Raw genomic sequence first — 26,377 nt, 5'->3', positions numbered from 1 at the left:
AAAGTAACTGTTGTTATTGTGGTGTGATTCCTGTGGATCTGCCCTCTCATTCATCCTCTTACCTCAGAGCAGGTAGGCAGGTAGTTGTAGACAGTGAGGGGAACTTTGGTCTGTTCCCCTCTGATTAAGCTGTAGGGAAGCGTGAAGTCGACAAAGAAAGGCTTGAAGGTACGAAGCTCCGCTCTCTTTGCCAAACCCAGCCCCTTATCTTCGGACAGGCTGACAGCCTCTGCCACCCATGTGGTGATAGAATCCGGTACATCCAGCTGCAGTTCAGCCTCCCCAGTTTCAGAGCTGTCAGTGACACGGTGAGATACAAACTTGAGAGGCAAGCTATGTTGGACATGAAAATGAAAATATTTTAGCATCATTTCTTTTCACACAGGCAATAAAAAGGCGCAGACTCAGAGGATGTGCTTGATGAAACATTGGAGATTACTTTTATGTTGGTAACACCTGTGTCAACAACACCTGCGCCAGTGTTACTACAGCAAACACGCTGAAATGGATAGGTGTGAGGGACAGTCAGGTGTTGACCCAATCTGTTTCTCTGAATGAAAAGGGCTGAGGTCATTATTGGCAGCACATATTTAATGTTGGTCTTGGCAAACTGTCACAGGGCATAATAAACTTGAAAAACTGGATGCATTCCCTTCCTTTTGATCAGGGTGCCCAAATCCATTTTTATAGACTTTTAAGGAAAATCAGAGCTTCGGACTTCACAGGAAATTAGGGAGAGCTGGAGTCCCATCCAAAGGAATCAAGCATATGGAAATCTATGGGCAATTTATTTATATTGGCTGAAAATGAGAGGAAGGAGCTCTCGAGAAAGTAACAGTCTGTTCCAAGATTAAATGAGCCACCTTCACACCCAGAGGGGGGAAATGCTGGATGCAGCTACATGATGGAACATCGGTTCTCTCACATAACAGAGCTGCTTCGCACCTTTCCTCTCTAAAACCTCTCCCAAGAGTCTTTCATCTTCACTTTCACCTTGTCATACCCTCACTATCCCCTTTTTCTTCCACCTTTAGCCTCTCATTTCTTCTTCCACCTACCTACACTCTTCACACCTTTTCTCCTCCTGCTGTTTCTTACTCTCATCACCTTTTCCACTCTATGAAATCCTTCCAGGTTTTTGTACCTTTGCTCGTCTGCTCTCCTAAATGCTTCAGATTGAGATTAAATCGCATGAAAGGACAGACAATCTGATGCACCTGATATAACTAGCCACAGGCATGTACAGTATCACACACACACACACACACACACACACACACACACACACACACACACACACACAGGCACACACACACACGCACACAGGCACACAGGCACACACACACACACACACACACACACACACACACACACACACACACACACACACACACACACACACACACACACAAAGGCACACAGGCACACAGGCACACTCACACAAGAGAAATATTTCTGTAAAGACTTAAATACCTGACATTGAGGCAGTGCCACACCCACGTCTCTGGGAAAAATGTACGCCTCCGCTTCTCTGCTCTGAAACCAAAACACAAGCAGACATCAGTAAAAAGCTTCAGCTGCTGCAATGAATTACCCCATAATTGGAAAATGTATCATTCAAAATCCAACGCTGCAGAATGTGTTTATGTATGTTTATCACTAGAATGAGACATATTCGTGGAATGTGGGCCTAAAATATGGACAAACCAAATAAAGTAATTTCTGTTGTCGTGTTTTTCTGTACTTGTCTATTACTCATTCCAGAGACCTTATTTAACCCGAGGATGACAAACACTTAAAAGTGTACTACTGGAATATAATCCCTGGGATCTTGAAGTAATTATTGCTCTCTTATGGGCTTGCTTTCAAATTCATTGTTTTCAGTAAAGTACACGGCCATATTACTGTGTGGTCCAGTGAAGGATCACAGTCAATTTTCCTCAATAATCACAGCTTGTTTTCTTCCATCCAGCACGGAGGAGAGTGGAGTAAGTGATATATTCGAGCAGAGTTTTAATGGTTTACGAGAACCTCCTAACACAGAAATGTCATTAGTTTAATCTGTTAAAGAGCCAGTGTGTGTTCAACTGAATATGTTTGAGCACGACATGAAATCCCACCCAACTCACTCCCAGTTTAATCACAAATAGTTGCTGAGAATTGTATTTAACTTGTTTAAATCTGAACTTTTTTCTGCAATTTATATTTTAGAACTTTACTATCAGTTAAGAAAACTTTTGTCGTGGCCACACTTAGTTGGAAAAAGGACAACACATTCATGTTAAAGCATGTCCGACTTCAGAGTGTGTTACTTTACCTGGTGGTGGGGCGTGAGTGCATGGCAGCCACTAAGGTGGAAGTGTGGGGCTGGAAGGCAGGAACGGCCTCATCAGTGTACATGCCTCCGCTCTGCCGGTGGTTTAAACTGACCTTATCTGTCATCACAATCAGGCCTGTTTCCTGTATTAAACATACAGAGAGATAAACACACACACACATACACTAGGATTATTATTTTTTGATCCCTGTGACATCACTGTGGGCTCTTTATTTAAGCGTGTGCTCTCACTGTGAAAGCGAAGCGTGCGTCCTTAGTGATGTCCCAGTGCCATGGAAACACAGAGGACCGCCTGCGTCTCTTCGACGACAGCCCAGGCCACCAGAAGTGTCCGTCATCTTTAGGAATGCCGAAGGCATCTGAAACGTCAAAATCCGCCAGCTCTTTAAACACCTGCACAGTGGAAACACACAAACACAGTAATTCACCACATACAGCTTAAGGATCTATTAATAAAAGTCAAGTCATTTAGATCAACTCTCAAACATATATAGTTTTGTTTATTTTAATTCATTGAACATCATTAGGGTTGAATATGACTTTAACCTATATATATGACCAACCTTGTCAGGACTCAGCTGGAAGTCAGGCTTTAATAGGTAAAGACTCTTATCCACAGTGGCCACACAAACACAGGAGCCCCTCTGACCCTGGACATGCAGGGTCACTTGGTCCCCTGGCATGGACTCATTAGTTGACAGAGAAACAGCTACCTGCAATACAACCAACATAAAATACACAACTGATGTTCATAGAAAAAAAAGCACATTTCTAAAGACTAGAGTATATTTAACATCTTGTCTAAATTACAAAATTGTACATTCCTTTGTTGTTAATAAGAATTTTGATCTTACTCAGGTTCTTGATTAATATGCCATTTTTTTATTCATTAATTCCTAGACCATAATTAGTAATTACTTATTAAACTACAATATCTCCTGCAAAACATCTTTGCTCATTTTGTCTGATTGAGCATCCAAATATAAAATGGTAAAATTCTCACACTTAAACCTGAAACCACAAAAGTGCTTTTTTTGTCTGAATAATTACATAAATGATAGCTCAACTATCAAAATTGTTGTCAGGTAATGTTCTATCAATCTAATCCTTTTAGCAGAAGTTGGCAGTGGTGATCCTCTGTGGAAAACAGTGTGTCCAGTAGTTTTAAATAGGAAGATGTGGTGGAAAACAACATGACAAATTTTGGAAAACTACAGTCTTTGAAAGAGGTAGGGATGGTGAGAGTCCGGCATAAACTTTCACACGTCAAATTTATTTTTCACCAGCACACAGTCACAAATTAGCCCCGTTAATTGGTTCCGCTGCCCTCCTTTCACCATTCTGTAACCTGTCATCCTCTCCTGTCATGACCCCACTTATCTGCCTGTGGCCTGCATGGCTGCTGTCTCATCCTGCCCTCGCAACCCCCTCCTCCAACACACACACACACACACACACACACACACACACACACACACACACACACACACACACACACACACACACACAGATACACACAGTGTTGTAAGGGCATACCAGAGAGCTGTAAATACTTCTGGGAGTTAACTCCACCTAATGCAGGCAGGAACTGGGGAGCTCTCCCAGGCCAACACAGCTGTTTGTTTACAGACATTACACTGTGGCGTAATGGCTGGTGCATGGATACTTAGGCTCAACTCCAAAATGTATGCAGACACGGCAGCTTTTTCTCCAGGTTTTAAAAGATAGTTACTTTAACAGAAACAATCCTTAATTTACTTTAAATCCAACAACATCAGAGTGTCATCAAGTAACTTATACTACAGTTACAATAATGTTGAGATCGAAATATGTCAATAAATATATCAACACATTTTTATGGATGATTTAATGATAATGAAAATGTTTCCAAACCTGGTTCTCAAACTCGGGCTGGATTGGGATTTGCAGACTGTCTGTGACGCCCTCGCCATTTTCCCTCACGTAGTAGACCAGCAGGCGGCCATGGGGTGCCATGCTGTGACTCACAGGGAAGCGTAGATACGACATACAGCTGTCCATCTCGGTCTGGGAGGAGGAGCTTGCAACACCTGGAAGAGAGATGGCACAGGAAGGTGATTGGGATGACAAAGTCTTCATGAGGACTATCTGCTATTCTGATGTTAAAGACCACTATTATAAAGATGCTGGGTGACTCTATCAAAACTCACTCAGGAAAGAGTATCACTGTAAATAATGGTTTGTTTGAAGCTTTGGGGAAATGCAACTCTACTAATGGCAACTACAATTAAAAGGGTTTTCTGTGCATCTTTTTTCTCTTCAAATCCATTACACAAAATTGAAATAAATGGATTCATATACTACCAGAAGAAAATGGAGGCAGCTGAGTGGTGTGAATGTTCTTGTCAAAGGTGACTGTCGCCCTTTTCCCTCGGTGTAAGGCTGTCAAGTTGGCCGGCTGTCGGCCTGATAGGACGATGTTCCCCCTGGATGCCACCTCGTAGTGCAGCGTGAAGTTACAGGGACATGTGGATTTGAGAGCCACCTCTGCCTCCTGGCCAACCTTTACACACAGAAAGAGACATATATACTCTCATGATTATACCAAGAGGGCTAATGTGACAGTGTGATGTATTCCAATATTTTTTTTAAATAATCCAAAATGAAACGAAATAGGTAATGCATCACACTCCAGATCCAGTAGACTGTGTGAAATTCAGACAAAAAAACCCGTCAAAACATACCTTGAGTGGAGCACTGGGACTCTGGATCTGGATGTGACACCTGCTGGGAGAGTACCAACTACTGATGGACAGGTAGCTGGGCAAATACTGGTCTCCTACTGTCTTGCCATCAATGGATATCACCTTGGTCTACACAGAACAAAAACAAGACATTCTAAGTTTTCAAAAGACTTTCATAAGATCTTCAATAACCCTGTCTATTTTACACAGTACTAGAAGCGACTGTTACTGCGGCCACTGACCTCTAGCCAGACATACTGGGCAGCAGTGGGGATGGAGGGGATATCAAAAGTGGCCTGGCCGTCTTTGGAGATCAGTTCACTGGTGTAGACATTGTCCTTGGGGGTCAGCTCTGCCTTCACACGCACCCTCACCCCATCAGCTGGGCTTCCATCAGGATAGGTGACCTCAATCTAGAGGGCAGTGGTCACAAATGAATAATGTTAATGTGAATCAATAATGGCTGAATTTATGTTTAGCAATTTACTAGTGATTATTAAAGTTGATTATGTTCTCTTTTAGTATGTACTTTTTTGTTTGTTAACAGCTTCAAAAACTAATTTGAGTAGCCTCACCTTCCCTTCGTAAGGCAGACCAGGCTTGAACTGTTTGCGGGTGTCCTTGGAGTATTTTATGTCAATGAGCTGTTTATGGACCGGCGTGGAATCATCAAATGTGGTCTGCCTGCTTCCATCTATGCTGGTTACCGATGCCCAAATGCTAACCGTGCCCCTGAAGTGATCGGCCACATCCAAGGGCATCATGTCCTTCACACACAGACTGAAATTTGCAGAGCCTTTGATCTGGGAACAGAAGAGATGTCATCAGGTGTAGTTGGATGTGTATTTTTTTCGTGTCAGAATTGGGAGCTTAATATCTGAGGTAATAACAATGATGTGTATAGGCAAGGCAAGGCAAGTTCCAGATATGTGGAGCATAAAAACTGAACGCTGCTTCTCCATGTTTAGTTCTGACTCTGGGAACAGAAAGGAGACCCGTCCCTGACGACCTGAGGGGTCTGGATGGTTCATAAGGTCGCAGCAGATCAGAAATGTATTTTGGGCCCAAACCATTTACTGCGTTATAAACCAACAGCAGGATTTTAAAGTTGATTCTTTGTTTGACAGGAAGCCAGTGTAAAGACATCAGAACTGGAGTGATGTGATCCACTTTCTTGGTCTTAGTGAGGACTCGAGCAGCAGCGTTCTGAATCAGCTACAGCTGTCTGATTAACTTTTTACTGAGACCTGTAAGCACACCGTTACAGTAGTCGAGTCTATTGAAGGTAAACTCATGGACAAGTCCTCTAATCCTCAAAATGTTCTTGAGGTGATAGTAGACTGATTTTGTCATTGTCTTAATATGGCTGTTCAGATTGAGGTCTGAATCCATGACTAAACCTAGATTTCTGGCTTGGTTTGTGGTTTTTAACATCAGTGACTGAAGCTGCACGCTGTCTTTCAATCGTTCTTCCTTGGCACCAAAAACAAATACTTCTGTTTTATTTGTTTATTTGAAGAAAATTCTGGCATATCCAGTTGTTGATTTGTTCAATGCATTTACCCAGCCCTTGTATGGGATTATAGTCCCCTGGGGTTATAGTTATGCAAATTTGTGTCGTCTGCATAATTATGATAACACATTTTGTTGTTTTCCATAATCTGAGCTAGTGGAAGCATGTAGATGTTGAACAGAAGAGGCCCCAGGATTGAACCTTGGGGAACACCACATGTCATTTTAGTCCGCTCTGATGTGTAATTAGTTACAGACACAAAGTATTCTCGGTCCTTCGAGTAGGATTCAAACCAGTTTAGTGCTGTGCCAGAAAGTCCCACCCAGTTTTTTAGTCTGTCAAGTAGTATGTCATGGTCGACCGTGTCGAATGCAGCACTGAGATTCAGTAATACTAGGACTGAAATTCTGCCATTGTCTGTGTTTAAGGGGATGTCATTGAAAACCTGAACAAGAGCAGTTTCAGTACTGTGGTGTTGTCGAAAGCCTGACTGGAAGACATCAAAACAGTTTTTTCGGGAAAGAAGTTGTTCAGCTGTTGAAGAACAGCTTTTTCAATTATTTTACTTAGAAATGGGAGGTTTGATATTGGCCTATAATTTCTCATTATTGCGGTGTCTAAATCGGCCTTGTTTAGGAGTGGTTTTATAACTGCAGTTTTTAGGGCCTGTGGGAAGACATCTGAGAGAAGGGATATTTTTACAATTTGAAAAAGATCAGTGGTCATGCAGTTTGAAATATTTTTGAAAAAGTGTGTTGGTAGAATATCCAAGCAGCAGCAGGGTGAGGACTTCAGATGTTGTATAATGTCTTCAAGGCTTCCACGGTTGATTGAATGAAATTGTGCCATGATATTTGAGTGGATATTATTTAGAGACGGGGACAACACATATCCTGTGGTTAGTGTGGAGGCACTGATTGCCTGTCTAATTTTCTGAATTTTGTCAGTGAAAAAAAGAGGCAAATTGATTGCAGGCCCAGGTGGATCGGAGCTCAGCAGCTACTGACACTGGAGGGTTTGTTAGCCTGTCGACGGTAGCAAATACGGTGCATGTATTGTTATTGCTTTTGGTTATGATGTCAGAGAAAAAGGACTGCCTTGCATTTCTCAGTTCCAGATTATAACTGCGAAGTATTTCTTTATAGATGTCACAGTGAACCTGGAGATTTGTTTTTCGCCACCTGCATTCAGCTTTTCGACACTCTCTTTTCTCTATTCTGACTAGCGTGGCATTTCTCCAAGGAGATCTTTGCTTACCAGAGACAACCTATTTATCAAACTTTAGTTGGTGCAATGGCATGAGATGGAAGAGAGGACTGGTTCCATACCAGGAGAACCCCTAAATAAATAGTTCACTGGTGTTTTCAGAGATGTAACGCTTTGTCACCACTTCAGTTTGGACATTTGTGTGCAAAGAGATAGCACTGTCAAAGAAAACACAGAAATGATCGGAGAGTGCAACAGTCACAGTCACAGCAATCTTGGAAATGTTTAGACCTTTGGTGAAAAAGATATAATAACAATAGTGTTTTTAAATAGTATAATATGCAAGATGCCTGTTGACTGAGGATTAAATAAACTGACCTCCATTGTTTTAATTACAGGATGGCCCATCTCATGGCGGTAGTAGCCGACTCCATTTACGGTCATGTTCACTATCAACTTCCCTGTCACCGGTTTCCCAAAGGTATACCTGTAAAACATCGACATGTCAGAGGCTAACATGGAAAAGGCATTTGTTTTTATTTGGCATAAAGGCCAATTATAACTCATTTTTACTCAGGTATAAAGCAGGTAACACGCTGAGGACCATGTTCCTATGGATGATGAGCCAAATGGAAGTCCTGGCAAAACATGGAGGTTTTTTGTTCCATTCTCGTTTAAGTGACTTACCTGGCTCTGACAGTGGCCTGCTCACATGAGTTGAGATCACGGATGTACTGTGGTGGATCAATCACCAACTCAAACTTGGGCATCACTGTGACAGAGGAAACAGAATATTTTTGTTGTACTGTTTTGCTGCATTATATGTTCTACTCCCCATCACTGGCTTTCTGCCATGTTGGTGATCCATAAAATGGTGTTATTAGATAACAACATTCACTGTAGTTGATTGTCTTCTAAAAAAAACACAATTAACTTCCTCATCTTGGCTGAAGGATGTTTTTCAGGATTAAGTGAAACACTAAAGATTTGAAGACTAAATGGGGCTTTTAACACAAAGAAAATAAATACATTAAAGTTCACTAAACATGGACTCACAGCATACCACTGCATGGAAGAAAAACACAAGAGGAACACACAGCAATTTAAAGAATCGAAAATGTAAAAAAATAAAATAAAATAAATTAAAAAAAAAATCTTCCTATCTGCACAGGTCCTCACCATATTTCTGCACTTCAAACGACTTGTTGTAGGTGTGGCCCTGTACCTCCACGAAGATAAACCACTCTCCAAACACAGGCTGGTCAGACAGAGGGAAACTCATGTTCACAACCCCTACGAGAGAAAGAAAAATCTAGTTAACACATTCAGTGCCCGTGTGCTTGATACTGATTAATTATAGAAAAATATACATACACATACACTTCTAGTATGACAATTACAGTGTGGACTGACATATACTGAAGTGTGCCATTTATCATCCTTCATCAATTCTAAGCCCAGAGTGAAGGAATCTTTTTACGTAGCTCACCAAGAGAGACACTACAATTAAATGTGATGTTCAAGCTACACAGTGATGACTTAAATATATTGCAGAAGATGTGGCTTACCACAGCAAACAGATTTGAGCCCTTTCCACTGGACCATCCTGGATCCTCTGGGATCCTGAGAGATGAAATTAGTACAAGAAAAACTAGTGTTAACATTGCTGTTTTCACATTGGGAATGTGTGGAACTATATTAGTTGTTAATTGCTGTTAAATGTTGTCATTACACAGTGGCAACGTCATACTGCATATTATAATTCATGAATTGTGTCTAACAGTCCCTGAAATAACCTTGACCGATAGATCTCGCTCCAGACCGCAGTCAAAATACCTTTACAACTTTTCCTTCAGTGACAAATAGGCTTCAAGTAAAAAGCGTCTTATGAGCTTGTTGCAAACTGTTAGTCATGTATGGGCTTCACAAAGCTTCTTATGATGCAGCAACTTATTTGCCCTTCAGATGTCTCAACATCTAAGAAGGTCTGGGAAGAGAGACAGGGAACGGCTAAATGGAAGTCTTTGAAAATTGGAAACCCTGGGTTGTCCAGTCAAAACATATCAAAATTTCAAAACAATAGGCACAGGCTAAAAATGGTCAATTGGAAAATGTTTGAATGGGGGGACCAATTGTCAACTTGAGTAGCAAAAACAAATGACAAATGGAAAAACAGTTCCCAATTCACATCTCACATGGCAGAATGGTTCCCAAATGGCCAAGCCCTCAATCGACTTGGCAATTTGGAATTCCTCTGAATGGGGTGACTGGTTCTCCCAATTTTCAAAACCCTAAATGAAGACATGCTATTTGACAAACTGGTCTGAACTTGATATGTCCCATAATAGAGGCTGCTGTACAAGCCAGACCTGGCTCACCATCCAAAAGATGTGCCTGAAGGACATTAGCTCTATTCTACAGTCAGCACTTCGCATGCTAAATCTAAGTTCCAAGATGGATTTCCGTCCAACTTTCAGCCTATTTGAACCATTGTCTGACAAAATATGAACATCTGAAAATCGTGGAGAACTTCACATTAATTTACCCTATCAAAAGAAAGGGGGTGTGGCAAGCTTCCTGCACTTGAATGCTCGGAGCTAGAGGGCTCCAACAGCCCACGAATCCTGATCCTCAAATCAGGTTTGAGTCAGTTGGACATGGCAACAACCTACTAAGAGAATCATGGCTCTGCTACTCAAGTTGAAAATTGGGACACTTGGTCACCCTATTCAGTGTTCTTTTCCAAAATAGCAGATTTGAGCCATTTCCAATATTTTGACATTTGGAACTGCGTTAAGTTTTCTCAAATGTCAAAACCCAACACAGATTTGTTAGTGACATGTATAGAAGCCACTGTACAAGGCTGACCTGGTTCCACATCAATAGCACCCTCTGAAAGAAGAGCTCCCTTCAGGGTCTACAGAGTCTGTGCTTCATATGCTAAATCACGGAGAAGAACAGAGATAAGACATTCGTTTGAACTTTCCCCCCATTTGAGCAATCGTCAAAGAAATATGAACATTTAAAAAATCTGCCATTTGCGTAGACCTTCCAACTTAACCCAGTTGGACTAGACTATTTCTGATTGCCATCCAAAGGGACTGGCCAAAGTGTCAGAAAGAGGTTCCTCTTTGACACCCAAAGTGCCGGTTAAGTTCCTGTTTGGCGACCGAAGCTTTTGTAGTGTTCCTATTTGGTGAAAAACGTGTCAGCCACGTTCCCATTCATCAAATCAATATTTGAGAACAATTGTACTGTTACGTCCAAATGACAACAAGTTTCCTGAACGATAAACGGAAATGGTAGATATGCCACCTGGTGTTCAACTCGCACAACTGTGCGAAATGGAAACATTTCACACAAGGGGGAAACAAAAGGGAAGAGAAAGGGGGAAAAAGAAATGGAAAGACAAAGGGAAAGGGGAAGGGAGAGAATGGGGGAAGGGAGAGGAGAGGAGAGGAGAGAAGAGAAGAGAAGAGAAGAGAAGAGAAGAGAAGAGAAGAGAAGAGAAGAGAAGAGAAGAGAAGAGAAGAGAAGAGAAGAGAAGAGAAGAGAAGAGAAGAGAAGAGAAGAGAAGAGATTCCTTTCATGTTGTTTATCCTCGTACTGTTCCAAAGAGCACCCTGTTATCTAGGTGAGCTGCCCTGACTTTTGCTCTGTAATCTCCAACCAGGCTGCAAACTAAAATTGCCACTGTCCCCTCCTGAACGTGGCTCTGCCAACCCTGGGTGGTCCCGCCAGCCTCCACTCACCAACACATAGGCCTCAATCTGCAAAAAAAAAAAAAAAAAGAGAAAGACAAGCACAAGACGGTATGAATTAGATAAAAAAAAAACTATAAAGCTTAGAGAGGATCTCTAGTCGTTACCCGACTCATTCCTTATCCAACAATCATCCATCTGTGAAAGTGAGTACTGCCCTTTACCTGCAAAAGGCCTCTATAGCTGCAAACATCAATAAACCGTCTGTCTGCACAGTCGCACGGCATATTTGGAGCCATTACTAACATTCCAAGAAATGACTCGAGCTCGGCTTCTGTAAATAGGTGACTGTACATTTCTTTGCACTCAGATCAGAGGAGGTTTCTCCTCTAACCTCCACCAATTAAAGGTGGAAAAGTATGTTCAGAGTAAATATTATGTCATACTATTGCCAAAGTGATATGGAATAAATGTGAATGCATCACCTGCATAATGTAAACAGAGGTTTGGACATTCAGAATTTGTATCTTCTGCTATTCAAGCTACAGATGGAATAACAGGTTTCACCATAATTCCTGGTGATTTTTACTAAAGATTGTCATTTGATTCTTTATTGTTTGTTTGTCCATTTGCAACAATTGGTGTACACCTATTTGAGATGCAATATTAATGGCTTTAACACGACGTAGGATTTTAATTACCTTGTCATTCACTGGCCTCATGTCGGGGGTGACTGTGTAAACATTGATGAGCACTAAAGACATAAAAAAAAGAAATGCAATATTGTAAAGAGAATGAAACAGGCTTACATCTGTTATTGTGAAAATGCCTACGAATATCTAGCATGTCTGATGATCCTGTTTGGATCTGTGCCACATCAGATATTAAATTAACCGTCTGAATTAATTTGATGGGTTGAAATGCTCTACTATACAAACCTATCAGGATCACATAATCACTTATTTCCATATTAGTTCTCCAGCTCAAACTCAGCATCAACATGAAAGTATCTATTGACCGATTTCATAATTCTATGACAAACACTAAAAGTGTGCCTCAATTGTCTGCATTTCTGTGGTATTAACTGATTAACTACCAGGCGCACTATGAGGGAACCTTTATGTTTGGGTTTGTAGATGGGCTTGTCGGTCTGGATGAAGACAGCCGTGCCCTTGCTCTCCACTGTGACGGTGGTGTAGTTGTGGAAAATGTAACCTCCCTCTGTGAGGTGACGGTTCCCCCAGACCTTCAGGTGGGCCTGGCCTCTAAGCCCAGAAGGAACCTGGTGGCACATGTACACACACACACACACACACACACACACACACACACACACACACACACACACACACACACACACACACACACACACACACACGAAAGCAAAGTCAAGAGGGATCAGGGCTGGATTGAAAAAAACATAAATCAGGATTGTAAATGTTTACTTAGGGCTTTTGTGGTGACACACGATTTCAAATTATTCACCTCGATTTAATATTTTCTAGGGAACAAAGGCTACATAACAATAAGAGAGCTACAAAAGAAATCCAGAGGAAGATGCCAGGCTATAACACAGTACACTACACATGACATTATTTCATGAGAATGAGGGTGGAGGTTACAGGGAGGAGAGGGAGAGAGAGGCGAAGAATCGAGCCGTGCATACTAGATTGATCTATTCCAGCCTTCGGGGGCGGCGGACTATACATGCACGTCAACAGCTGTTGCATATTATATTGAGGCTGTTACCTTATTCCCAATGAATGAGCAGAGACAGATGTTGCATTACAAATAATGTTAGTGTTGATTTGCATGTTGCCTGAGGAATGTGCACACAACGGTCACGGCGCTCTCACTACTGTGCAGCTGTCACCGCTGCAGAGAAAGAAAACAAATGCAAACGTAGTCGCGCACAAAGTTGGACTCACCTTCAGTTTGATGGTGCCTTTGTCTAAAACAGAAACAAGCAGACAGATTTAAAGTGAGACATTTTTGCCGATACTTACAGCTCTCACAAGTCAGTATAATGATCAGTATTATACTGCTAGTGTGAGAGCCACTATACGGCTGCGTTTGCCTGGAGGTGTTCCCCCCGGGTAAGCTTTAAATCCCAACTGCAACCTGTCTCCATGCTACTCCAGGCAGAGCTAGCACCACCGATTAATGCTGCTGTCAAACAAATCACACACTGTATTCACTAAGTGGCTGCTGGGATCGAAGATAATGCCCCTGAAAACCATGGAGCACACAGTCATGGCAGAGGTCGATCAGGCTCACTCTGTGTGTGTGTGTGTGTTCTTAAATCTATGTTTCGGGCCAGCACACCTACCTGGGCGGGGGTAGGGAGGGGGAGGGAGGGGAAGGGGGGGGGGGGCATTTCTTTTCTAAAAGTAATACATTGTGCCGGTGTAACCTTAGCTTGAGAATTTGTTCTCACCGAGCACTGAGCCGTGGCCGTGGGCAACTGTCTGTCCCTTCACCGACAGCTGCACCTGGACACGTGTTTCTGCTTTTGCACCGAAGATGGTTACGCTCACGCTCTCCTCGACACCCGCTCGAAACACAGAGGGCGCAGCAACCAAGTAACCTCTGGAGGGAGAGCAGGGTGGTGGGGAAAGGAGAGAGAGAGAGGGAGAAAGGGAAAGGAGGGAGGTGAGATACAGGTGGCAGTCAAACACACACGAGAGGTCAGAGGTCAAATAGAGAAGCGTGACAAGAAGAGGCAGGGGATAAACATATACTTTATAAAAAAAATTAAAAAAAATCAAGTAGATGAGTTACGAATTCACATTTTTCTCTCTCACTCGCTGACGTTTTTTTTTTTTTTTTTTTTCATTGACCGGCAAACACATCCACATGTACGCCTTACACAACAAAAAACACGCATACAAACAAGGGGACATTCCACATGGATTTGGGCGGCGAGATCGGGTTTAATTGGTTACCAGGGACACGGTACCTGTCAGCCATTGAGCTTTCTGCTCAAGCGTTTTCTTTGGGTGGTCTGGCACCTCTGACAGAACCGTGGCGTCTGTTTTTTGAAAAATAACGACTGAGATTCCACACAGTCACTCTGACATTTAATTGAGGGAAGGAGCGTGTCACTGGGGTCACAGAGCAAAGGTCATTCTTTGATGCTTATAAACAGCCTGGAAAAAAAAAAAAGAAAAAAAAAAAAGCCCAATTTAAGTTTTATTTGGATGAAAAGAATATGCCGTGTGGCAGAGAGGGGCTACATCTCTCAGGTAACAAAGGTAGAATAAAAGGTGCTCTTGTTAGCTCGGTCCCACATTAACCAAATCAGTAGCGTGTGGTCTGTTGCTGGCAAGTAAGGGTGTGTAGAGCAGCTGATTAAAGCTCACTAAATGATGTGCTGTGTTTGGGAATCTGATCATTTGCTCTGATTTAAGACACGCAGATCAGATTGCATACTTACAGCAATGTAAGTATTTACATCTTCTTGGTTGATCAATGCAGTCCTGACCCATTTGCTCCAGCTTTTTTTTTTTTTTTTTTTTAAGGCAAATGAGCCAACTCAGCCCCCCCCCCCCAAAAAAAACTTAACTGAAGATCACACAAATTAGGGGTGAGCAAAGCCTTGAGCACAAACCCAATTGCATGCATGAGAGAAGGATCAGGTGGTTGGCATTACAGCACTACAGCATTACAGCCGAAGGCAACTGCAGTTCCTGAGAGAGAAAGTCATGAGAAAATCCCCCTGGAAAATAAGGCTTCAGGAGGAGGAAGATAATACGAGGAAATTGACTTTGCGCGTTTGATCTACGGGGAGTTCAACCAGCTCTCGGATGAGCCTTGATCAGGTGGTGGAGACCATGTTTATTTCAGTCACATGGCCCCCATGTACTCAAGTTCTCAATGTTTTTGCCCAACTTTTGTCCTCTTAGAGCCGAGAGCTGTTCAGTGCCTGAGAAGGATTTGTGTTCTCCTTTGTAGGTGAAGCCTTAAACAGTCGGTCACATGATTTTTTTTTTTTTGTTGTTGTTGTTCTCAGGCTCTTTGCTCAAACTTTACTCTCAGCAGGACCTGATTCATAGGTGACAAACAATTAAGCTCTCTTTTGAAATCAAGCCTGGATTTTTTTTTTCTTTTTTTTGGGAGGGGGGGGGTCTGTAAATTTTGTTAATTTTGCACAGTGAGCTGCACTCCTTCCTTCCCTCCTGAACAAACCTAGAAGAATTCCTTACACCTTTTTACTTTCTTTTTATTTTTTAACTCATAAAGTCAGAATTACCCCTCACGCAGCTGACTGATGCCATCAATGTGCCTGAGTCCGGCATAAACACTACTAACGAACCCTGTTTACATTTGTCAGTATCACAGCACATACTCAAGTCATGGGCTATCACAACAAAATCAGCAGTGCGGGCTTCGTCTCAGTGTATCACTCTGTGACCGGTCTCAGGTCAATAACACAACAGTGAATGAAAAGTTTGACAATACAGTTAAAGGGCAAGCTGTTGAGGTGGGACAGTGACATTAAATCTGCACATATTCACACACAATCTTGACAGATGAGGATAATTTGTTCATACAGCAAATATTACATGCATTAGTTGCACTTAGTTTCATAAGAGGTTACTTTGAACACAGGTCTGTTTTCTATATTATTTTTTTTTTTATGTTTCTGTATGAGAAAACTAACTGGTCTGACTTGATGTTGCAGCTTCACACAGAGAGCATCGGAAATGCTTGGGTTAAGTATACGAGGCACCTCAAACACACCACATGCAAACATAGGCTACTTACTGTCTCTCTTGTGCACAACTTCTGCTCACGTTGCAGATGAACAAAGTCCATGAAAGACTCAAAGCTGTCAGAGACAACCGCAGCATTTTGGCCTCAGTCACCGAGATACTTCTGGGTATCGGCTGTCTTCTCTGAATGAGGCTGGCTCTTCAAACTCTGCTGGAAATCTAAATGAAAGTGAACAGTATCTAGAGCCCTCTCGGTCTATCTATCCATTGAGGTTGGTAGGGGTGATAGGTGCGCAGAGCTTCGTCCGGAACCAAAGATCAACTTGTTTGTAATCATCCCTCTTCGCCAAATCCAGTTCCATGCAAATCGTGGTTTTTTTTGTGTGTTTTTTTTTTTTCCTTCTCCCTTTTAGAGCCCAGAGTACACGAACAGTCCTCTCCCATGTGCCTTCACCCGCCCCGGTTCCGTTCTCTCATATTTCAGCATTACAATTTGTAAGTGTCCTCCCACTTCAGCGCGCAGAAATGTCACGGGAAAGATTTGTTTCACATGTAAAAAAAAAAAAAAAAAAAATCCGTGCAAAATCTCGCTTTCCCCGATTGTTGCTGCGGATCTCAAGTCGGTCACTCTTCTTTTTTCTTTTTTTGTTCCGCTCCCACGGCAGAGTCAAGAGGCGACCAGCGTCAGGCTGCGCTTCATTCACTTTAATGCCTCCTCACTTGTGTGCTAAGAGAGCATGACTAAGAGCAGTGGAAGGAAAGGCACGGAGCGTGCTGTTTAAGCCACTATAAATTACCTGCTCATTTCACTTGCTTTGAGTTCAGATGACACGTCTGATTATCTGCCAGTTACAAGTACTTCCCTTTGTGTTGTCAAGTTTAAATCGGCCACTCTGGGAAGCAGTTTGACAAAACACAACTCAAGGCAGCTGAAGCAAGATTATCTCAATTTTACTCACTTATTGTTGTACTTTTTGGAGTACGCTGATGCCCTGTTGCAGATATCTGCTGCCCTCCAGTGGTGACTGGACTTAAGTGCACTCATGTCTCAAACGGTTCATCAAATGAAGGACAAAAGGCAGTTCTCTTGGTAACAACATTTATTGAAATGCTTTCAAAGTAATGTGTTGATGAGAACCAATGAACACTGTTGTACAGTCGATTTTCTGTCAGGTTTTATGAAATACTTTATAAAAAAAAATATAATATGGCAATAACACAACATTTTAATACCAGTAAAACCAGTAAACGTCACAATATAAAACTAATTCACATCTTAAAGTATGTCAGGCTTGAGGTGCCCCACTGAGTTGTGACTCTCCGGTAGAGTATGGAGGACCATCAGCTCAACAGCAGAGTGGATCTGTTTGTTAAAATGTAACATACAGGGATCGATGGCCATCCTAGGAAAAAGCTGCACCCGAGAGGCTCAGACAACAAAAGTCCCTTAATGGTCCAAAGCAGCAAAATTGGGAAGTGGGTAGAAAAATTAAGCCTTAAAGTGTCCTCGAATATGATTTAAAAGGAGTAATGTGTAGGATTTAGTGGCAGCTACTGTTGAAGTTGCAGATCGCAAACAACCGAACATCTCTTTCCTTTACTGTCTCCATCAAAGCGTGTAGGAGAATGTACAGAGGCTGCAAAAAAAAAAACCAACAACAACCACAAAAGATCCTCTCTGGAGAGTTTTTGGTTTGTCCATTATGGGTTAAGAACATGGCAGAGCAACATAGTGACATTATGAAAACACATTTAACAACATTTTTTCCATTTCTGCCAATAGAGCCCTCTGAATCCTACACACTGACCCTTTAATTCCTTGCTAATATCACTGTGACCTCTGTCTGGCGGTGAGAAGAGCAAAAACAAATAAATAAAAACCACATTATTTTTCTCCTTTGTCTCAAGCGCAGCCGTGAATTAGGTCCTCCACAGTGAGGTCTCTCCGTTTCTCAGAGACTATGTTGTGATACAGTTTACAGTGCAGGTTTACCTGCTCCGGCTCAGTGAAAGCAGTCTTAGAGAAAACCACTTGGTTGTCCTGGTTGACCTCCACTCCATACGCCTGACAGAGTTCAGCTGCAAGTGGCATGTCTAAAGACAAAAGCTGAGCCAGTCTGTCAAGAGGAAAGCGACAGTTGCGGCTGCTGTATCCGTGGCTGTAGATCAGCAGGAGATCTCTGCGACATGCCACCAGGTGACGGTGCAGCGCGCAGGCCTGCAGGAAGTTCAGTCTGTGAGCGAGACGGAGCAGACGGACAGGATTCTTCTCCAGAAAAGCTCGGTTGATGGAGAGAGCGAGCCTGATGGATGGAGCGCTGCGGAGTCGCTCTGGGAGTTCCATGATGTGCTGCGTGGCACGAGCTGAACCTGGGAGAGGCCAGGAGAAAGAAAGCATGCACCAGTTATCGCGTTTTAAGAGTGCACTGCTGGTAAACAACCTTCAAAAGGCCGGATAATATTACCGGCCCAAAAAAAAAAAAGAAGAAGCCAGAACATGTGTCCTAAAGTATGTTGTTGACAAAATCTCTTCTTACTGCGTAAAAAGCACTGAGCAGGATCACACTCGATAACGGCTTATTTAGAGAAGGACTTCAACAGACATTCGTCATTGAATCTCTGCGTCATTAGTCTGTTACTTACAACACTGAACTGATGCCTTTAATATGCATAGAAATACAACAAAGCAAGAAGTATTAAACGCAGCAACCAACCCAAGTTGTACAGCAAACAGAGAGCCTGAAACTCCTCCTGGTTCGGATGCGGTCCTGTTGCCGTTGCGTAGCAATCCAGCAGCCAGCTCAGGTTTTCTTGCAGGTGTGTGTCGTTGATTCGCGGGTCGTAGAGCCGTAGGGGCTCGCCGCAAAGACGATACGAGGCGTAAACGAGGAAACGCACACTCCGCCCTAATATGGCCACACAGTCCGATCCAGACACCCTCTGGATGATCATGTCCTGCTTCACTCCACGCAGGCGGTCAAAGACAAAGCTATAGACCTGGAGGACAAAAACAAAAATGTAATGAAAGAATTCATGTTGTGATTTAACGCATCTAGGATTATAAACTTTAATGTGACAATGCTGTCACTGACCTTTTGACAAAATAACCATGTCAGAATCCTTTGTATAAGCCTTGCATGTTCGGCCCACTCATTTCTTTCAACCAGATATTTTAATTCCAGCACATTTTACAGCCATCACTGAAAGTGTTGTCACTTCAATCGCCGTTTAATTTCAGTTGCAACACATATGAAGCGTGTAAGGTAGTGTAAGACGCAATAAGCTACAAACAGGAGCGATGAAAGTAGTCCCAAAAGTTTGTGCTACGTAAACAAAGTGTTCTAAATTGTACTTCGGGTCCCAAAAAGAAAAAGAATTGCTCTGATATACGGCGCTTTTAGGTCATCCTGGTAATAGAAAGAACACACAACTACGTAACAGAGTTCACTCTAAAATACGCAGTATTTCCAGTGCCTTTAAGGGTGCTGAGACCTCACTTCAAATGTACAATCTTTACCGACCAAAGTTTGCAGCGAACGTGAGCGGAAACGCGCAAATCCGACTTGCCTCAGTCCACGGATGCAGACGAGGGGAGGCTGCTGCGATGTCATCGATAAGGTAACACACCGTTTCCAGCAACACGGCGGGCGGTCGGAGCTCCGCGGGGTTCGTCGAGTCCTTCCCAGCCGCTGGTCTGGTGTACTCCTTGACGGCACGCGAGGGGTCTCCCCTCGGCCGCCGGTCCCTCTCCGCGCCTCGCGCCATCTCAAAACGGTGGAGGCGGTTTTGAGCCTCGCGGGCCCGCAGCTCGCGAGCGGGGCACATGGTCCGGCAGGTCCCCCGGGGGACCGTTTCCTTTCCGTGCTCCGCGGGTCGCCGCCGTTCCTCTTCTCCCGCGCGTCTCGCCGGTGCTTTGGTCTCGCCTCGCCATTGCTCTTTACTCCTCTGCCTCCACTGTCCTCCTGATGGCGCGTCACCACCCGTCTGCGAGCGAGAGCTGTTTTGAGGAAAAATAAAAGGAAAACGGTTTGATTAGTTGTTCAATATGCGGTTTAATATAAAAAAAATAAATAAATAAAAACAACGGGTCCAACGCGATGTTCTTCTCTTACGTTGTCCTCCGTGGACACCTGGTCATCTCGAGCTGTTGTGTATCAACTCAAAACTCATTTAAAAGTACGCAGACTTTTTCAGTTTACAATCTTAAAGCGCAGACTTGTACCTGTCTTACCCGCAGAATTGATTATTGCGTCATACCCTGTCCCTGATAGAAGCAAAAGGGGGTAATCAATTGGTCCACAAATAGTCGGTTAAAAGTCATTACTACATCTCAATCCTGAGGAGGTCTTCTTGCAGCTGTTAGAAATCAGATATTTCAAAACCAGCTGTGAACCACTTCTTCATATCCGGTCTTATTACGTCATCAGTTCTTTCGTGCCCTCTTCACACTGGTTTCTTGTGCTCACCGAGTCCTCTCTCTCTCTCTCTCTCTCTAAGAAGAAGCTTTTAGGAGATTTTCTGCTGAATTAAACTGAATTAATAAATGCGCGTGGTCAACCGTGTCCTGCCAAGTCGGTCGAGGTCATATTACGTTAGCTGCGAGCGAGCGAGCTAGCGAGCTAGGTAGCGCGCTGGAAAACAACGTGCGAATGTCACGTTTTTAACCCAACAATACACGTTTCACAACGCAGGCTGTCGAAACACAATAAAAGACCCGATTTAAGGACTCATTTTTCTAAATACTTGCGTTTACGTGAAATAAAAGAGAGGGTTGTACTCACGTGCGACGAGGAGCCCTCCTGCGGTTCATTGGTTCTCCAGAACAAACAGCTCGTCACGTTCCAGCATCATCCAATAAAAATGGTGCGCTGAGTGGTTCAATTGACGTCACATCCGGGAGCGGACGCGACGGATGATTTACACTTGAGGCAGGGTATTTTTTTTGACGAAACATGTGACGTACTATTTTACCATTTCCAAAAAAAAAACCACATTTAAAATTTCTCTCCGCGTGTCTCTCATGTTGATGGAGAGAAAATGCTCTAAAATTGGACTTCTAAATCGACATAAATCTGATGTATATTTAAACGCGCAACTCAGTTTAATTATGTTTTCTCAAGAGTTTGGTAATTTTATTTTGTAGCTATTTTTAACCATCCAAACCTGGAAAACCCACTCCTGCGTGTTTTAAAAAAAAAAAAATAATAATAATTTTAATTGAAATCCCACCACCCAATGTTCAAATTCATATTTTGTAATCTATTTATTGACAAGATACACAAAGAAGACAGCTAGACAAACGCGGACACAAAAGCTACAAACATATTCAAACCACGGAGATTGTGGGGTGAAGAAGGTATCCAAAGTGCATGAACTGTGCATCCCATGCTGCGTGGTATTCTTCACTGTTTTGGGCAGTAGAGCTCATGGGTCCGTGAAGTGCAGAGCTGCTCTTCCTCCATGGCCTGCTGGACATGGACTGTATGGCGGGAGACCAAAGACGACAGCTCCATCAGCTCTGAAAACGAACTGGAAAAAGGGGGAAAACACCAACATCAGCGTGTGGGTGAAACCAGGGAAAAGTCAGCATGCGTGAATTAGGTGCGACTGAATATCTAGTTGCCAGGGTTCAATTACTTAAGTAATAAATCATCAAAAGCTGACACGGCAAATATATACAGCATGCTCCATATTATGTGCCCACCCTGTTAGCTGCTGACTGATGTCCTTTGATGTCACTTTCATGTCCCTAAGGCACTCGAGAGATGTGCTGTTGTCCACGTGTTCTCCCTCCGTGCACTCCGCCAGCAGTTTCTCACTCTCCTTCAGGCAAGCCTCAGCTTTATCTAAATGGGTCGATACAAGTGGAATAATCATAACATGTAACATCAGTGGTTGCGAAATCCATAAAACGCATGTCATTTGGTGTTCACAAGAGCACATACTGGTCATGTTACATTAAATAATTCAATTCAATCATGGGACCTCAGCTCATCCAGAACCGGATGTTTAGAATCCTGAGATTTTTTTTTTTCCTCAAAGGAATTACTTTTACATATGTTTACATCATTATTTTTAAACACTTGCCATGTTTAATATGAACATACAACACTGTAAAATATATAATAGAAAATACAGAAAAGCCTAATATTAATTGTTATAACTTTTAACATAGTAACAACAACCTAGAAATTCCCGTCTGTCTCCGTCAATATGGAAATTCTTGACAGGCAGCTCGTGTCGGGTGGTGTCAACAGCTGTAGCAAAAGACTTGTAGTCTTTTGTGAACTGCTTGGCAGCTTCTGCCACAGGAGTCAGTGTAGCAATCTGATGGAACATGATAGTGATCATACACACAAACACATACTTCAGTTTTCACATTAAAATACCACTGTAAAAAAAAAATTACACCAGCTGTTCAAGGTTACCATCAATCAGCACAGATAACCCACAAGAGCTAAAATAGTATGAGTAAGTAGCAGAGTGCACCCAATGTCTTTTGTTATTCCAACATTTAGATGTACATTTTAAATATGTCTTTCTTTCGTGCTGGTTTCAAGTTCAGCATGTTTGTTGGTGCTGGGAAAGAATGCGGTATTCATTTTGTGTTGTTACAATCATAAAAATAAAAAGGAAAATTTATATATTTTTCACTTTATTATGCAAAACAGATCTCTTAAAATGTATCGGGTTCAAATAACTACTAAACTGATCACACATCAATACAAAGCAAAAATATTCCTGACCTGCAAATCCAGCAGCTCGTTCAACATCCTTTCCTTCTCTGCGAGAAGGCATTGGCGCTTCTTCTCCTTGACCTCATTGTGCAGCATCTCCTCTTCCTCCATCTCTTGCAGGATCCTTGCCTCTGCCTTCGCCTTGAATTTTGCAGTATTGCTCTCCATCTGAAATAAGCATAGAAGAGATAGAACCAGATCAGTCAAGGAATGGGAATGACACAATGGAAAAGTCACAAAAAATGTCTTGGATGACCATATTTTACAAAAAATGTTGTTTACACTGTTTGAATGAAGCAGGTAGATTGAAAGACCTTTTCTTTGTTTTGTTTTTTGTTTTTTTTTAAGCCTGTATCAGATACACCTATCTTTTAGACCAACTAACCTTAGCTGTGAGGTAGGCCAGTAGAAATGTTTCCATCTCAATGATCCTCTTCTCATTCTGTGAATTTCTCTCAGGCTCTGCTGCATTTTCAAGCACCGTTTTATCTTAGAGAGATAGATTATATAAATAAAATGTTTCTGGACAATCCCATTTGTAAATAAATCCCAGCATTGTAGGGGTTTTATTCCGTTTTTACCTTTAATGACTGAAATATCAAAATCCGGTCGAATGCAGGGACCATCTGAGAAAGTAGACTGCAAAATGCTTTTCCCAAGAAGTGACATCTTTGCTATAAGATGAAACATGTAAACTTTATATATAGCTTTCATTCACAAAATGCTACAGGCTTAAACAGAAATCACAGGAAATATACTACTACGATCTTTGCAGTACAGTGTTTCGCTGCAGGATATTAACAACTCAACTAGAATCATGTACAATTTTAGTACCAACATCAGTATTTATAGCTGAAAATAAAGATCTTCTGTAAAGGAGGTAACATCATTGCTACTGGGGTGCGCTACGATTACTGTATATATTTGATTTAAATCCATAATATTGAAATGAAAAATGTACTTACCATTCATACAAACTTTAATACACATTCACAATTATCACCATAGCAAGTACTTACATGTTCCCTGAGCCTGTGGGGCCAATGAACGTCTTGGTGGAGTGCCCACCTTTAGTTTGACACCACTGAGTTTTGGTGAAGGCCTCAGAGGCACAGCCATCGACTCGTCGGCCAGTGAGTTAGTCTAATGTTTACAGACAAGCAATGTGATACAAATGTGTAACATCAAAATGTGTGTAATTACGCCACCTGACTTGAATATACAATGGAGAAAGGTAGAAGTGCATAATATTTCATCATTTAAAAATATGCCAGTTTATGTCCACATGCTTTGAAACAATACTCAGTCTAGTTGGACTGCCATGTGTGAAAGACAAACTGCATGTTAAAAGAAAACAAAAAAAATAACACACAGGATAAATAATTACCTTCGAAAGAGATGTCTTCTCAGCAGACTGTAGATATCGAGACTTGACAGTAGTCCCACTTGCTAAAGATGAATTAAGACATTTTAAGATATAAATAAATTATATTGATTAAGCTTTGTTTACTGTTATTCAACATGAATGCATCATCATCATTGCGTATTTTTTTTTATATTGAATGTTTTTGATGTTAAGAATATTTACTTTTGCATTTTGTCATATTGTCAAGAATATTGTTATCACAGAAATGCCCTGTAATATCATAACATTATTTTAGGGCCATATCACTCAGTATTTAGTAAAAGCTCAAATATTAGTTGTGGAGTGGGCTAGATTGTTTAAAAAGTTTCTGGCCTCACTGCAGTGCAACCTCTCATCAGTGGACTGTCCAATAAGTAATTAACACAATTCAAGCTGCTTCTCGACTGGTGTAACACCACGAGGTAACCCTCATAGAAAACCTCACGTTTTAAAAAAAAAAACAACAACACTAGGAGAGGAGTTTATGGGAAATGTGCACATTAGGCTACAACTTATGTTCGAGAAGTGAAATTTTCAGCACCACTAAAACTACAGACACCCAAAGGGTAGGTAGGTAGGTAGGTAGTTACTTTATTAATCCCCAAGGGGACATTTTTTTTTCACTACAGCAGCATACAGGAAGCAATAAGATAATAATAGAATAATAAAAAGCAATAAAATAGCAGTAAAAAATATTAAATATAAAATGCACAGTATATACAGTACAGTATATATATATATATATTATATAGCTGTGGGAATACTTACATTTAGCAGTTTTCTTCCCAGTCCCACTGTTGTTAGCTTTAGTAGCATTGCTGCCAGTTTTAACACTGAGAATAAAAACAGCAGCTGTCAAATTCAACTATAAAGGAAAATATAACAAGTTATAACATCAACGAGGTCTTGAAATACGGCCAGAAGCTTAGTTAGCAAGTTAGCATAGCTACCTTGCAGGTATTTTTGATGTTACAAATTGCAAGAACATAAAGACGTGTACATTTACGTGCCTTGAATGTTATATTTAACCACACGTCTGTGCTTGTTAAGTTATTGCTAAATAAAATAATATATGGTCTATGCTTGTTTACTGAGACCAACTTTTTTTTTTTTCTTTACATCAACTTTCCCCTAAAACCGAACTGACCACAAACCTGCGAAATATTCGATATTTGTTTAAGAGAAAGGAGGAAAACATAAAAACTGACCTTTTTGCGTCGGTGGAGGTGGTTTTAAAACTACTTGGCGCTGTTGATTTTCTACTCGACGCCATAATGTTTTGAAGCAAACCGCCCGTACGTCGACTTTGTAAACCGGAAGAAACAAGAAATGATTTTGTTCCGCTCCTCTTCTTCGTACCTTTGCGGCGGATTGAAAAGCGGCATTGAAAGTGCATGCTGACATCTGCTGAACTGGAGGAGGTACTGCCAGTCACTGCGATGGAAGCAACAGCCTCCTCACTCAGTACATGATAAGCCATTTTTGTGTAAAAAGGTGAACCATAATCACACACTCTTTAGTTTTCTCTATTTCATCTATAATCTCAACATCATGATATTGCTGAAAGCAGGACTGCTCTTAAACAAATTTATTTGGTTCTCATTTGTTTGAATAGTGCATGTGTGAATGAATTGAATGCAGTTAAGATAAATACTGAAGGACACACACAAGTATTGTGTTTATGTTAAATGTTCAATATTTGTGGTGGATTGTTGATATATGAATTAAGGCATTGTTGCTGGAAGTATTTCAAGAAGTTCATGTATTGTTGTTAACTTTGTCGGTGCCGTTCTCGAGTGCTGACTTGATAGGCCAGTTTGAATATTTAGAGCTCAGCCAAACTGATGAATTGAACGGATCATTTTCGAAAGTGATTCAGTTCAGTTAATTTCTTCAAAAGTTGTTTTTTTTTTTTTTTTTTTTTTTTAACAAAAGGTTTTTTTTGAATGACACAATGCAAAAGAGGAGATCATTCATTTTTTACGGAAGCACAGCTCAGCAGTGTACTTAACCGTTACCGAGAGTAATTCTTCCAAAGA

General features: G+C 41.7%; 3 protein-coding genes across 4 annotated transcripts in view; all 3 read right to left on the bottom strand.

Moving 5' to 3' along the window:
• The window catches only part of cpamd8 (C3 and PZP like alpha-2-macroglobulin domain containing 8), a 46,376-nt gene extending 29,473 nt beyond the window's left edge, over window positions 1-16,903 (bottom strand). The window contains exons 1-20 of the mRNA XM_069150298.1: window positions 16,249-16,903; window positions 13,919-14,070; window positions 13,410-13,432; window positions 12,598-12,763; window positions 12,183-12,235; window positions 11,533-11,550; window positions 9,349-9,403; window positions 8,960-9,073; window positions 8,468-8,552; window positions 8,159-8,267; window positions 5,637-5,864; window positions 5,304-5,474; window positions 5,062-5,190; window positions 4,682-4,880; window positions 4,232-4,407; window positions 2,902-3,051; window positions 2,570-2,731; window positions 2,318-2,460; window positions 1,474-1,536; window positions 63-294 (exon numbers count right to left, since the gene is read on the bottom strand). Of these exons, the coding sequence (XP_069006399.1) occupies window positions 63-294; window positions 1,474-1,536; window positions 2,318-2,460; window positions 2,570-2,731; window positions 2,902-3,051; window positions 4,232-4,407; window positions 4,682-4,880; window positions 5,062-5,190; window positions 5,304-5,474; window positions 5,637-5,864; window positions 8,159-8,267; window positions 8,468-8,552; window positions 8,960-9,073; window positions 9,349-9,403; window positions 11,533-11,550; window positions 12,183-12,235; window positions 12,598-12,763; window positions 13,410-13,432; window positions 13,919-14,070; window positions 16,249-16,334 (2,514 nt within the window). The 5' untranslated portion in view covers window positions 16,335-16,903. The remainder of the gene's footprint in view (window positions 1-62; window positions 295-1,473; window positions 1,537-2,317; window positions 2,461-2,569; window positions 2,732-2,901; window positions 3,052-4,231; window positions 4,408-4,681; window positions 4,881-5,061; window positions 5,191-5,303; window positions 5,475-5,636; window positions 5,865-8,158; window positions 8,268-8,467; window positions 8,553-8,959; window positions 9,074-9,348; window positions 9,404-11,532; window positions 11,551-12,182; window positions 12,236-12,597; window positions 12,764-13,409; window positions 13,433-13,918; window positions 14,071-16,248) is intronic.
• Window positions 16,904-17,278: 375 nt separating this feature from the next.
• On the bottom strand, window positions 17,279-21,049 carry sac3d1 (SAC3 domain containing 1). Of its 2 annotated transcripts, none has more exons than XM_069150336.1 (4): window positions 20,978-21,049; window positions 19,764-20,193; window positions 18,911-19,193; window positions 17,279-18,566 (listed from the first exon to the last, which is right to left on the bottom strand). In XM_069150336.1, exons 1-4 carry the CDS (start codon window positions 21,004-21,006, stop codon window positions 18,100-18,102), a joined length of 1,209 nt encoding a protein of 402 aa, XP_069006437.1. In that variant the 5' UTR covers window positions 21,007-21,049; the 3' UTR covers window positions 17,279-18,099. The 2 variants fall into 2 exon arrangements, with proteins under 2 accessions (XP_069006437.1, XP_069006439.1); XM_069150338.1 differs by lacking the exon at window positions 20,978-21,049 and adding an exon at window positions 20,309-20,417.
• Window positions 21,050-21,440: 391 nt separating this feature from the next.
• On the bottom strand, window positions 21,441-25,627 carry haus8 (HAUS augmin like complex subunit 8). The gene is made up of 10 exons (XM_069150344.1): window positions 25,547-25,627; window positions 25,107-25,171; window positions 24,321-24,382; window positions 23,953-24,076; window positions 23,515-23,607; window positions 23,319-23,422; window positions 22,943-23,101; window positions 22,382-22,523; window positions 21,901-22,042; window positions 21,441-21,725 (listed from the first exon to the last, which is right to left on the bottom strand). The coding sequence occupies exons 1-10, from the start codon at window positions 25,609-25,611 to the stop codon at window positions 21,599-21,601; spliced, it is 1,083 nt and encodes a 360-aa protein (XP_069006445.1). The 5' UTR covers window positions 25,612-25,627; the 3' UTR covers window positions 21,441-21,598.
• Between the last annotated feature and the right edge of the window lie 750 nt (window positions 25,628-26,377).

Source organism: Embiotoca jacksoni, unplaced genomic scaffold, assembly GCF_022577435.1.
Source record: "Embiotoca jacksoni isolate LCO1_2020_lvr unplaced genomic scaffold, fEmbJac1.0.p SCAF_16, whole genome shotgun sequence".
Taxonomy (NCBI): Eukaryota; Metazoa; Chordata; class Actinopteri; family Embiotocidae; genus Embiotoca; species Embiotoca jacksoni.
This window is presented reverse-complemented; position numbering and strand designations above follow the sequence as displayed.

Bases quoted from the DNA above. Each gene is read 5' to 3' on its own strand.
- sac3d1 (XM_069150336.1), bottom strand. From the start codon at position 21,006: ATGAACCGCAGGAGGGCTCCTCGTCGCAC. The intron at 19,194-19,763 runs GCAAGTCGGATT...TTTGTCCTCCAG, and splicing joins GTCTGCATCCGTGGACTGAG to GTCTATAGCTTTGTCTTTGA. The intron at 18,567-18,910 runs GTTGGTTGCTGC...GGCCTCTCCCAG, and splicing joins CTGTTTGCTGTACAACTTGG to GTTCAGCTCGTGCCACGCAG.
- haus8 (XM_069150344.1), bottom strand. From the start codon at position 25,611: ATGGCGTCGAGTAGAAAATCAACAGCGCCAAGTAGTTTTAAAACCACC. The intron at 23,608-23,952 runs GTAAGTACTTGC...TTCATCTTATAG, and splicing joins CCCACAGGCTCAGGGAACAT to CAAAGATGTCACTTCTTGGG. The intron at 21,726-21,900 runs GTGGGCACATAA...CCCTTTTTCCAG, and splicing joins ATCAGTCAGCAGCTAACAGG to TTCGTTTTCAGAGCTGATGG.